This window comes from Doryrhamphus excisus, chromosome 3 (genome assembly GCF_030265055.1).
Source record: "Doryrhamphus excisus isolate RoL2022-K1 chromosome 3, RoL_Dexc_1.0, whole genome shotgun sequence".
NCBI classification, from domain to species: domain Eukaryota; kingdom Metazoa; phylum Chordata; class Actinopteri; order Syngnathiformes; family Syngnathidae; genus Doryrhamphus; species Doryrhamphus excisus.
The window spans coordinates 22,506,857-22,520,265 of record NC_080468.1 but is presented as its reverse complement, the minus strand read 5'-3'; the positions used below and the strand labels follow the sequence as shown (position 1 = coordinate 22,520,265).

At 38.1% G+C, this 13,409-nt stretch overlaps 2 protein-coding genes across 2 annotated transcripts in view; one reads left to right on the top strand and one right to left on the bottom strand.

Annotated features, from left to right (window-relative positions):
- The window catches only part of LOC131124925 (fatty acid-binding protein, intestinal-like), a 37,376-nt gene that overhangs the window by 16,514 nt on the left and 7,453 nt on the right, over positions 1–13,409 (top strand). The gene's annotated exons all lie outside the window — the stretch shown is intronic.
- Positions 1,976–4,245, bottom strand: LOC131124922 (doublesex- and mab-3-related transcription factor A1-like). Its single transcript, XM_058065924.1, has 2 exons — positions 3,763–4,245; positions 1,976–2,739 (listed from the first exon to the last, which is right to left on the bottom strand). The coding sequence occupies exons 1-2, from the start codon at positions 4,217–4,219 to the stop codon at positions 2,093–2,095; spliced, it is 1,104 nt and encodes a 367-aa protein (XP_057921907.1). The 5' UTR covers positions 4,220–4,245; the 3' UTR covers positions 1,976–2,092.

Here is a 13,409-nt window from a genome sequence, read left to right as displayed (position 1 = left end):
GACAGCTGGGATAGGCTCCAGCACCCCCTGCGACCCTCGTGTGGAAAAGCGATAGAAAATGAATGAATGAATAGATGGGCTGTCATTTTTCTACTAACTGGTTTAATCACTGAATTATTTGAAATTATTTTTTCATTTAGCAGCCAACATTTTTATACGTTGCCCCATTTAGTTGTCCCCCCCCGCCCCCACCCCCGCCCCCCAATGATCCAACAGACATTTTGACCCTCACAGGAAGTGAGGTCCTCATTCTAAGAAAAGATGGCCCTGCCTGAGGTAACCCTGCCTTATCAACACACAGGAAGACGATGACAATGTGCGGTGCGGGTGGGGGTCGAGTTGCACCGGCTGATGCTTTAGCCTCGATCTGCCAATCAACTGCTTCGGGGGGGGGGGAACCAAAGATGGATATAAAAGAACTACCTAGAATAGAAATACAACTACATTATTTCTCATAAATACACAAAAACAATATCTTAATGTAATGTGGAGCAGATGCAAATATTCCTACCCATATTGTTACCTTTTCAAATGCAGTATATATTACATCAGTATCTTTTCCAGTACTACATTGATATAACCACATCAAATATGCCAGTGATTGAACAACATTGGTGTACCACAATCAATTATCAATATTCAAATGTATAGTAGCACTACCTTTTTATTTTACTGGATCAATGTACCAATGTACTAGCAACAAATATTGTCAAAATATTTTGTAGTTTTTCTTGTTATAGGACAGCAACAACTACCATGAAATACTGTTAGAAATACTTGTTAGAGTGTCAATACAGTATCAATACACACGATTACACAGAGTATCAGTATACGAGTGTGAAATATAAATATTATAAATTACATTTTACATTACATTTACAATATAATATGAATGTATTAACATCAATGGGTTTTGTATTGTATTGTAATATTGATATATAATCCTCTATTATAGTACAGTACCTTTTTTGGAATTTTAGACTAAATATAGGTATCCTGCAGAAAAATAAGTACGTCATGTATAGTTGCATGTACAGGTTTGTAATGTTTGTAATGGTTTATATGGAAACACGGGGAAAAGCAATTGAGGAATAGTACCGTTTTAATCCTAGTGCAAGTATGCCCCCAAGCGGAGGAAAGGCGGTATTGCAAGCTCGTTGTCCATTTAGAAAATTGAAGGATCCGTTTATGTTAGCATAGCATGTTTTTATATAACGATAAAACCATTCAAATAATTAAAAGTACACTGTTATTTTAGAAAATTTAGTATTATTTTTTTTCATCAGGCAATGATTGAGCTGTGATTGATCCCTTTACATTTGTTTATGTTAGCATAGCACGTTTTTATGGAGTAGATTTAGCTTTAATATTCTCTTTTGTCTTAATAACTTTAGAATATCCCATTGAATATTGCAATAATAAAATGAATCAAAAAAACTTATCAATCAAATAATAATAATCAAATAATAATCAAAAGTACACAAAGGACAATTTCTTTTTTTTTCATTTTTTTATCAGGAAAAATTATATAAATATAGAGAAAAATTATCATACCTAATTTTAAAAAAAATGTAAATATCACTTTAAGGTCTTAAAGTACAATAATAAAAATATACTGTGATAGTACTACAGTAGTGGTGTAGTTGTACCTGATGATTATACCTAAATGGATTTAAAATAACTCACTTTTTTTTTTTCATCAGGCAATGATTGAGCTGTGATTCGTTTATGTTAGCATAGCACGTTTTTATGGAGTAGATTTAACTTTAATCTTCTATTTTGTATTAATAATTTTAGAATGTCCCATTGAATATTGCAATCATAAAATGAATCAAAAAACCTTTTTGTTTTCAACTAAGTACTAATAAAACCATTCAAATAATCAAAAGTACACTGTTATTTTGGACAATTTCTATTTTTTTTTTTCCATCAGCTCATAATTAGGTGCAAAAAACAAAAAAAAATGACAAGAGCATCAGCTTTATAAAGTTTTATTCAAATTACAAATGATTTTTTTACAACATGTACACAAACACACCGTCGACTTGATGTTTGACTTGCTACCCGAAACAAGAAATGTCTTTAAAAAGCATCACTTGTCATTCTGCAGATGTTTGTACAGACTGGCGCTACACAGTAACTCTTTACTCTGAAGGTACGAAAGGTCTCGGATCACACCGGGAAATGAGTACGCGTCCAAGGATGGAGGGCGTAGCGGAAACACTGGCATCAGTCCGGACGACGTCACGTACGGTGACATAAAACCAGCCATGCTAGCGTTTGCCGCGGTGGAGTAAGCAAGTCGTAAGGGGTTGACTCCGAGGTGGGGGGTTAGCCCATAATCTCCAACTACGGGCGGCATATAGATTGGCGAGAACGCCGATTCCTGCGGTGGCTTCTGAGTCGAATTACTATCTTTGGCGGTTAGCATCAACTCGATAGACTTCACAATGTCGCCTTTGCATGACCTCACTGTAGTCTCAAGGGCGTCGCGTTTCTGATGGGGGAAGATCTTGGCTAAGATGTCAGCTGGTTCCTGATCTAGACTTTCCGAGCGATAGTCCTTGGGTTTCTCCGACTCGCTACCCGAATCCGCATCGGAAGATACCGACGTGGGGCTTTCTGTGCGCTGATCTGTTACTAAATTGTCCTTATCTGGGGTCGATAGCCTTGAGGTGGGTGTCGCCGCTAGCGGTTGGACCATGAATGCGTTGTAAGCGTACTTGCTTTGGCTGTCATCTGAAGGGGAAAAAAAGCAAATTAATGAGGTCTTGAACTTTTAACCCTGTGCCTTACAAACTAAACACTAAACTCATCATACAGCAACTTGACACCCAAAAGGTATACCATAGAAACATACATGTACCAATACAGCTTTAATATTAATATAACAACTTCTAAAGTTGCCCTGTGATTGGCTGGCGACCAGTCCAGGGTGTACCCCGCCTCTCGCCCGTAGACAGCTGGGATAGGCTCCAGCACCCCCCGCGACCCTCTTGAGGAAAAAGCGGTAGAAAATGAATGAATGAATGAATGAACTTCTAAAGTTTCCCCATAGTGCATTTGCATTTGAGCAACATATTAATTGGTGTGCTGCAATGATATCAGCCTCCCTATGGGCTCTAGGCTTTTCTGGCTCCCTCTAGTAGACAGAGGCAGTATTGCAGCTCCATCCAGCCATTTTATAAGCTGCTTATCATCCAATAAAATGCTTTGCTCAGACAAAATGCATTATGGGAAAACATGATTTCTTTTTTTGTTATAAACCTGTACATGTTTGTATATTTATAAAGTATATCTTTTGAATATTATTATTATTTTGTGATATTATTGTGTGACATATTAAAAGACAAACTGATACTCAATAACTACAACATTGAAGGCGTTGAATATTGCAATAATAAAATGAATAAAAAAAAAACCAACCAGCTAGTTTTTATTGTACCATATTGCATAACTTAACATAACTTTCTGTTCTTATATGTACTGTACATAAATTCAGGCTTAGATGTAGCACCAATAAAACCATTAAAATAATCAAAATATACTATTATTTTGGACAATTTCTTTTTTTTTCTCTTTTTTTTTTATCCGGAAAAATTATATAAATATAGAGAAAAATTATCGTACATAATTAAAAAAAAAAATTAAATATCACTTTAAGGTCTTAAAGTACAATAATAAAAATATACTGTGATAGTACTACAGTACTGGTGTAGTTGTACCTAATGATTATACCTAAATGTATTTAAAATAACTCACCATCTTTGGTAGTCTCTGTTCTAAAAACATCAAAATCAGATGAGTGGCTCCTTGTAGTGTGCATCTCGGGCCCCAGTGGTGACCCCACAGGCTGCCCAGGCATAGCAGTGGCGGGCGCCCTTCCTGCAGGGTACAAAAGACGGATCTCCCTGGCCTCGCTTTCCTCCTGTGCTTGCTGCCTTCGTAGAGCCACTTGCGCCGCCATAACCCGTTGCCTCTCCGCTATGAGGGTACACTTAGCGCACACGCAGTCCCTCCATCGGCAAAAACGCTTGTGTCCCTTAAGGGCGGACACCATGCCGTGATTGCGGCACCGGGCACACTTGGGAGTCCGAGGGTATCCTCGCTCCAGCACTGGAGCCCGGAGGAAAAGGTGCGGTGGTGGTGGAGGAGGGTGCAGCAGGGAAGGGGTCACCTTTAAGCCAGTCAGGCTGAAGGGTCTGGTGCTGGCATCCATGATGAGAGGACTTCAGTGCAGAGTTTAGGACGTCTGCTGGAACTAGCAGCCTGGACCTCGGGGCCTTTTAAGAGGTGGTTGGGGATGAAATTCAACACCCTAGTCCCACCCCTTGGGCGCTCCTTTCCATTCATTTGTATCCTGCTTTAACCGACTGTGTGCTTAACACATACATAGCATGCAGGAGGCTACCACTGCTATAAAAATGGGAATTCATGGGAATGGGAATAGTTTTATTTCATTTGAACATGCATCAGATTACAATTGAATGCATCACATAATCAGTTCACAGTTCCACATGTCCAAAAGGAGTAGGAAGAAGCAAAACTTATTAAATCCTACCCCTCCATCTGGTACTTTTACAATCAGTAACTGTTACATTTGTTCACTTCCTGCTTTCCATAATACAGTTTAAGGTTGTTTTTTTTAATAATGCACCTCATACCGAAGTACGAGGTGATATGTCATTTATTTTTAAGAAAGTCTTTCTTATTATATTTTTAAAATATTATTTCATGTTATTTTTATCCTTCAAAATATTGTAGTGTAGTCACTTACAAGATATTGTATACATTGAATATATTTATGTTTTAAAAGGTACTGTAATTCTGTAGATATAATTATGAAGAACTGTTTTTAAGAAGCAGAGCTTATTAAATCCTACCCCTCCATCTGGTACTTTTACAATCAGTAACTGTTACATTTGTTCACTTCCTGCTTTCCATAATACAGTTTAAGGTTTTTTTTTTGTTTTTTTTTTAATAATGCACCTCATACCGAAGTACGAGGTGATATGTCATTTATTTTTAAGAAAGTCTTTCTTATTATATTTTTAATATTATTTCATGTTATTTTTATCCTTCAAAATATTGTAGTGTAGTCACTTACAAGATATTGTATACATTGAATACATTTATGTTTTAAAAGGTACTGTAATTCTGGAGATATAATTATGAAGAACTGTTTTTAAGAAGCAAAGCTTATTAAATCCTACCCATCCATATGGTACTTTTACAATCAGTAACTGTTAGATTTGTTCACTTCCTGCTTTCCATAATACAGTTTAAGGTTTTTTTTGTTTTTTTTTTGTTTTTTTTAATAATGCACCTAATACTGAAGTACGAGGTGATATGTAATTTATTTTTAAGAAAGTCTTTCTTATTATATTTTTAAAATATTATTTCATGTTATTTTTATCCTTCAAAATATTGTAGTGCAATTACTTACAATACTTCCGACACTGAAGACAATGTATTTCACTTTTTCCCACAGCAGGGCTCTTTTTAGATATATATTTTTTTCAGTCAGTAAATGAGTGTTTTAGTCGTTTCCATCGGTGCCAATCTGTTGCTTGTAACCGGAGCTCGCTGCGTGAAAGAAACATGTGACAAGGTGTGATTAGCTCTCTTGTTGACAGATGGGACGCCAGGTAATTTGTAGGACGGAATAACCAGGTTGATAATCACATGTTGCTTTGTGGCAAGCGGGGGCCATTGTTGTGTTAAACTCGTCCTAATAGTAACGTTTGATTGCTCCGCAGGAGGAGAACAAACGAGAGAGGATTTGAATCAAAGCCGACCTAAGGCTACTAGGTTTGTTTTCTGGGATAGAGGGGGGGGGTTGTGACCACAAACTCTACGTTTTATTCTTTTTTTATTGTTTTTATTGTTAAGTTTGGTTGTTTACTTTCTTCAAAATTAGTACTATTTATCTAGCTATGCTATTAAGACAGTAAACAACAACCACTAATTAACTAATTCAAGCGTCATCGACGAGGCGTGCCCATAAATCACCGGATTTTAGCTTATCTTATGTTTTTATTCAACTTAGTCAATTTATAATTCAAAAATAATTATACTTGGTGTGATATCTTGCCACATATAAAATATGCCGTTTGACAACCCTGCACAACCTGAAGGTCCATTGTTCCGTAGAAGAAAAAAACACCCCAAATCATGATGGTGGCGTGTAGAAAACCTCTGTTGGGCTGTCCTTGTCATGCCAGTAACGTTGGAAGCCATTAGGACCGCCTAAGATCAAATTTTCTTCCATTTTGCTACTCAAGTGCAACTTCCAAAATGCACTTTTGCAGTGTTGAATGAGGTGAGACTCAACAATAGTTTATACATAAGATACATACATAAGATTAGTGTATAGAAAAATTATTTGTACAATTGAATCACTTTTGTGGGTTTAGGTTTTTTTTTTAATGCAAGCCACCTCCAAGCCACCATTTTCACCTGTTCCTCGCTTGGATGCCCTCTCCATCCGTCCCAAAAGTAGTAGGATCTTATCAGAAGGAGACCCAACACCCGACACCTGCAAAACATCAGAAACACAAAACAGTGCATTTGCTGTGTTTTTTTTTTTTTTTTTAAACAAAATAATCCACCGGCACAGAAGTAGACATGAAGCGACATGATTGCCTAGCAATTGCTAAAACAACGTCAATAAACGTTTAGTGAGGTAGATTGCTGTAGGGATGCTGACTTTTATCGCGTCAGCCACTGTGAAATGGAATTTTGCATCTGGACAGTTTATTCTGGTATATTAGCATATTAGCATTAGCAAGAAGAAAGCAACAATGGTAGTAATGATGTGTCATTTTGAAGGACAGTCACCCTTGTAAAGCGACAATGTTGTTAAAGATGCACCATACCAATAGGCACAACCCTAAGGTTGCCACTATGGATAATAAAATAATACACATATATAATCCACATATATTGGAATACATGGTCACAAATACACTAAAATTTAATAACTTCGAATTTATGGCGAATTTCTACCAGTCATATATATTGGTGCTTGTTATGTTGATACTCAACCAAATATGACGAAATTAATTTTTACATACCATGAAAAATAACTATTTACATTTCATTCATTCGTCATTTTCTACCGCTTTTTCCTCACGAGGGTCACGGTGGTGCTGGAGCCTATCCCAGCTGTCTCCGGGCGAGAGGCCAGCCAATCACAGGGCACATACAGACAAACAACCATTCACACTCACATTCATACCTATGGACAATTTGGAGTCGCTAATTAACCTAGCATGTTTTTGGAATGTGGGAGGAAACCGGAGTACCCGGAGAAAACCCACGCATCCACAGGGAGAACATGCAAACTCCACACAGAGATTCCCGAGGATGGAATTGAACCCTGGTCTCCTAGCTGTGAGGTCTCCGCGCTAACCACTCGCCACTATTTACATTCATTTATTCATTTTCTACCGCTTATCCTCACAAGGGTCGCGGGGGTGCTGGAGCCTATCCCAGCTGTCTTCAGGCGAGAGGCGGGGTACACCCTGGACTGGTCGCCAGCCAATCACAGGGCACATATAGACAAACAACCATTCACACTCACATTCATACCTATGGACAATTTGGAGTCGGCAATTAACCTAGCATGTTTTTTTTGGAATGTGGGAGGAAACCGGAGTACCCGGAGAAAACCCACACATGCAAAATCCACACAGAGATTCCCGAGGGTGGAATTGAACCTTGGTCCCCTAGCTGTGAGGTCTCCGCGCTAACCACTCGGCACTATTTACATTTGTGATGTAAAAAAAAAAAAAAAAAACCATTGTTTAAGAATGTTGCTTTGGTTGCAGTCCGTTTTGGTTTAAGTGTGACTTTCTGGATGTTAACCAAGGCACCGCTGTACTGTAAGAATCCACTAATACTATTTCAATACAAAACACTGAGTATGTTGAATAACGCCTATTATTAAGAATATTTACCTCGAGGCAGTAAAGCTGACGCATTTAGACAATGTGTTCTCCAAAATACTTCATCAACTTATCATCTTGGAGATGAAGTATTTCCATGTACCCCCTGCAAAGACAAGTACATAGTTTTTCCAGTATGTCCAGTCAAGTGCTACGTAGCGTCATAGTAGATAAGGCTAGACAGTGTCTTAATTGTCTTCCATGCGCCCCTATCAGAGCGCCTCCCAATCTGCTCATCAATCTCGCCGAACCTGACCGTCCAAAAGCAAAGATGGAGGTGGATGTTAAATAAGTCGTGCTAAAACAGCAAATGCTGCTTTGCTAACAACGTAGTGTCAAGCGATGCTATCTTTGCTATGTGACGCTAAGGAGTTGTGATCAAATTCCCCTCTGTCGGTGTGCGGAAAGGTCGTGACCTCGCTCGTCGGTCACGGTGGATGTGCAAAAGTTTTGGGTCACCACTAGCTGATAGAAACTGTTGCATTTGTAGTGACGACTGGGACTAAGTCCACCGTACATAGTCCGCCATAATTGTCCATAGTCCAATTTTTTTTTAAAAAAAAAAGCACCACACATCTCATTTGACACTTTTTCCAACTTAAAGAAAAAAGCTAAAACACTCGGATAAAGTTGATAGGTGTCATTATCATCATTTATTTATTTTTTTGTTACATTTGTTCACTTCCTGCTTTCCGTAATACAGTTTTTTTTGTTTTTTAAATTTTTTTTTAATAATGCAACTCATACCAAAGTACGAGGTGATATGTCATTTATTTTTAAGAAAGTCTTTCTTATTATATTTTTTAAATATTATTTCATGCTATTTTTATCCTTCAAAATATTGTAGTGTAGTTACTTACAAGATATTGCCTGTAGAATACATTTATGTTTTAAAAGGTACTGTAATAGATATAATTATTAAGTACTGTTATACTGTTTATACTGAGTATACGTTTTTAAAATGGCGGCGGCACGGCGGTCGAGTGGTTAGCGCGCAGACCCCGTAGCTAGGAGACTAGTGTTCAATTCCGAGTTTGCATGTTCTCCCTGTGCATGCATGTGTTTTCTCCGGGTACTCCGGTTTCCTCCCACATTCCAAAAACATGCTAGGTTAATTAGCGACTCCAAATTGTCCATAGGTATGAATGTGAGTGTGAATGGTTGTTTGTCTATATGTGCCCTGTGATTGGCTGGCAACCAGTCCAATAATGTAGCAGCTATATTTTAAACCTACAAAATATGCTGAGAAACCTACTTTGTGCATATTAGCCATTGAGTTGTGTATTCAAGGACCTAAAGTGTTCATTTGGCGTCACCTGACCAGAACCTTTCACGCAACAGTCTTATGTGCACATACACACACACACACACACACATGCACAAGCGCACACATGCATGATTTGATGTCACCATTCAAACGTATTGGCTGGCTCCAGCTCGCCATTGTTCGCTGGCGATGAGGCGTCATCAAGCTAAGTGAGGGCCCCCGATGCTTACCTACCAGGACAGGACCACCGGTACAGCCGTGAGAAGAAACACAAGAATATACGTAGAATAGGGGATGACAAGATGGCAAAAGATTACACATCCTCCTCCACCATCGTTCACAAATGTCTCCTGTTTAGGAGAGTCAAGCAAAAGTGTTCATTTATACTTGACATGTACATAAAAGTGGGCTGCACGGTACGAAAGTAGTTAGGGCGCAGGCCTCGCAGCTCGGTGACCCAAGTTCGATTCCCCCCTCGGCCATCTCTGTGTGGAGTTTGCATGGTCTCCCTGTGCATGCGTGGGATTTCTCCGGGTACTCCAAAAACATGCTAGGTTAATTGGCGACTCCAAATTGTCCATAGGTATGAAAGTGAGTGTGAATGGTTGTTTGTCTATATGTGCCATATTGTCTATATGGCGCCAGACCGCCTGCGACCCTCGTGAGGATAAGCGTTAGAAAATGAATGAATGACTACTTAAAAGTGTCAAATGTGCTTGCGTTGTAATATTAGTTGTAAATATAAGACAAGTGTCTATTTCTTGTCTACCATTTGAGTGTTAAGCTGTTGTGTGATGATTTCAGCATGCGGTTTCCGAGCTCAACCGGCGTTGCCTTATAGCTTGTGATCAGCTCCTGCCATAGAAGGAGCTACTGTTTCCTCACTGGCTCGCAAGAGACAGAGAATTTAAACTAGTCGCTAACGACATACATTCAAACATAGAATTAGAGTCCACCATTTTCACCATTTCAGCAATAAAAAGTAAATATACACTGTAATATCCCTTTCAATGTTGTTTTTATTAGATTAACATGAGTTATAGTATCATGAGCAGTTGAATGTAGTATATCAATTTTATAATAGAAAATGATCAAGTATTTCAAAAATATGCGGGATTTATCTTAATTGGTATATAATTTTTGTATGAAATCGTACTTAATTTGATTTTTTTTGTTTTAGCATTCATAAAGCATAAAGTTCTTGGCTTTTAGCTTTGTTACTATTTTTCCACTCTATTTCTTTTTGATTTAATTGATAATGGTTTAATAATAATTGTCATTAAATAAATTAAATCCTTCCCATCCCTTTAAATTAAGGTTACGGTTGTTTTCTGTTTTTCTGTTTCAAACTCAGAAATATGTCCAAATGTGGATAGGTGTATGAAATTAATTTAGTTTAACTAATGATATTTTTAACTGTTTTTCCAACTCTGTGAAATCCAACAAATTTCTGTACTAAATATGTTTTGATGTTTTTCGAGTACAATGGAGTTTGTTTGTTGGTTTTTGCACTGTGTAGCACTACACAGCGGCCATTGAAGCCTTCCATTAAGACTTTTAATAACGCTTAATGACTCGTCAAAGGTCTCGTTATTTAGAGAGAGAACCAGGATTGACGGGAAAAGGACAAAAAGAACACAACGGAGGTGTGTTTTTTTTTTTTTTTTTTTTTTGCCGTGACATCACAGGTCCTCTAAGCTGGCCTTTGTGGTCCATTCTCACCAGCAGGTTGTTTTCTGGTCTTCTCATTAGGACCTGATCCCAAAATTAGAAGCTCTGCATCTGGCCGTACGACGACCCCCATGTCAAGGAAAATACCTGCGGAGCTTTTGGCGCTATGGAATGCAACCTTTTCTCCTTATAGCCGCCATTAAAATCCTGCCTTTTATTTACTGGGAATTAGCTCTGAAATACTCTTAAATAAATAAATTCTGCAGTTTATGATATTGTACATTTTTTGTAGAATTTTGCCTATCTCTGATACGCAGTACACAGTTGGTTACTTTTGTTATCTAAAACATTTAGTGTGATATTTGAAGTATATTTCTTGTCAAATTCCGTCATGGACTGAATTGTACAACACATTTGATGTTTTAGTTGAGTGACACCAAAGGAAATATCCACTTTGATGTTTTTTTTAAACAATTATCTTTATTGAAGTTGTTCATAGTACTTCAAATATAACCTGGTGTGTTCCCACACTGGCTAAAGATGATCTGAAGTACAAATCAGCGTCTTGTGATCAGATAAAGACTGTGAACGTTTCAGTGATGACACAACATGCAAAGCTGATAAAGACATCACATTTATCTCTGGAAGCGCTTTAAAACATTCCTATTTCAACAACAAAACATTTTTTTCCTTTTTCTTTGTTCCCACATGTGGTCAGAACTTGTATCTGCATGAAGCTAGTCCATACATGTCAATGGACTTCTGTAGTAGTAGTAGTAGTAGTAGTAGTAGTAGTAGTAGTAATCTTATCTGTTCCTGTGCCTTTCCCCCACAGGTTTTGAACCTTATCCACTGGTTGAAAGTACATTTTATTTCATTTTATGTAATTTAAAAAAAAATAATTAAATTTCTATTTTTTTGATAGTCTGAAATGATATGGATTTAATGTGGTAATTTTTGTTGCACGGTGGATGAGTGGTTACGGTGCAGGCCTCATAGCTAGGAGACCCGAGTTCGATTCCACCCTCAGTCTTCTCTGCATGTTGTCCCCGTGCATGCGTGGGTTTTTATCCGGGTACTCCGGTTTCCTCCCACATTCCAAAAACATGCTAGGTTCATTAGCGACTCCAAATTGTCCATAGGTATGAATGTGAGTGTGAATGGTTGTTTGTCTATATGTGCCCTGTGATTGGCTGGCGACCAGTCCAGGGTGTACTCCGCTGAAATAGGCTCCAGCACGCCCGCGACACTCCTGAGGATAAGCGGTAGAAATGCTAATTTTCCGGGCTTTGAGTTGTGGGCTCCTATTGAGCATAAACAAGTGATAAGCTTTCTAGATCTTCCAGATTCTGCACCTATTTCTGTAGTGTTTCCATGGACTTCCTGCTTCTGATCCAAACTGTCATTAAGTTAAATCCATCCCTGGCTCACCTCTATTTATGCTCACTCTGCTGTGATTGGTCATACTCCCATGTACTACCGAGGACTTCCGGATACATAGTTCCGTGTCCACTAAGGGCAGGCAATCTGCAGCTCATATAAGGAAGTCCGGATCGCTCTGATGTGGGAGGAAACCGGAGTACCCGGAGAAAACCCACTCATGGGAGAACATGCAAACTCCACACAGAGATGGCCGAGGGTGGAATTGAACCCTGGTCTCCTAGCTGTGAGGTCTGCGTGCTAACCACTCATCCACCGTGCTGCCGCCATACAAAATATATACTGTAATTTGTATAAAACACACAAAAAGCATATTTTGCCTTACATAATTGTCCAGAAAAAAATATGGACATACCTTTAATTAACTAAAAAAAAATCTTAGAAGGATTACAAAAAATGAAATGCTAGAAATTAGAAATTAGAAATGCTAATTTAATTTAATTTAATTTAATTTAATTTAATTTAATTTAATTTAATTTAATTTAATTTAATTTAATTTAATTTAATTTAATTTAATTTAATTTAATTTCAGCTTGGTTGTAGTAGTATGATAAATTTACCTTTCATTTCATACAAAAAGTACACTTTTAAAAAAGCAACAGTTTGACCAATTGTAGTGAGATTAATTTAAAAGTGCACTTCAATGAGTAAAACAGCTTTAAATTGGACTTCATGCAAAAAAAGTAACGCGTAATTCACATAACAACTTAATGCACATTTCCTCTTTCCTAAGAGGATTTGAGCTTTATCCCCAAATTTGACAAATTCCCTGCCTTCAAAACACACTTTGATCCTCTCAAGCAAGCAGGGGGTACGAGGGTCCCCCCCTACTTGCCACCCCAAAAAAGGGTTGGTTCGTCCAGCTGTGAGAATGCTACAACATTTAATCCCTCATGTCGTCAAGTCAATGCACGTACTTTTTTTTGTCTTGTTACTTTGTGAAGGGAAGGGGGGGGGGGTCCACAACAAAATAACACACAAGCAGCAGAGCACTTCCTAGAAATGAGATGAAAGCCAGTTGAAAGCGACAAAAAGACAAATAAATCAAAGCATGATGGGGATTAATGTGGCGGCCATGTTGG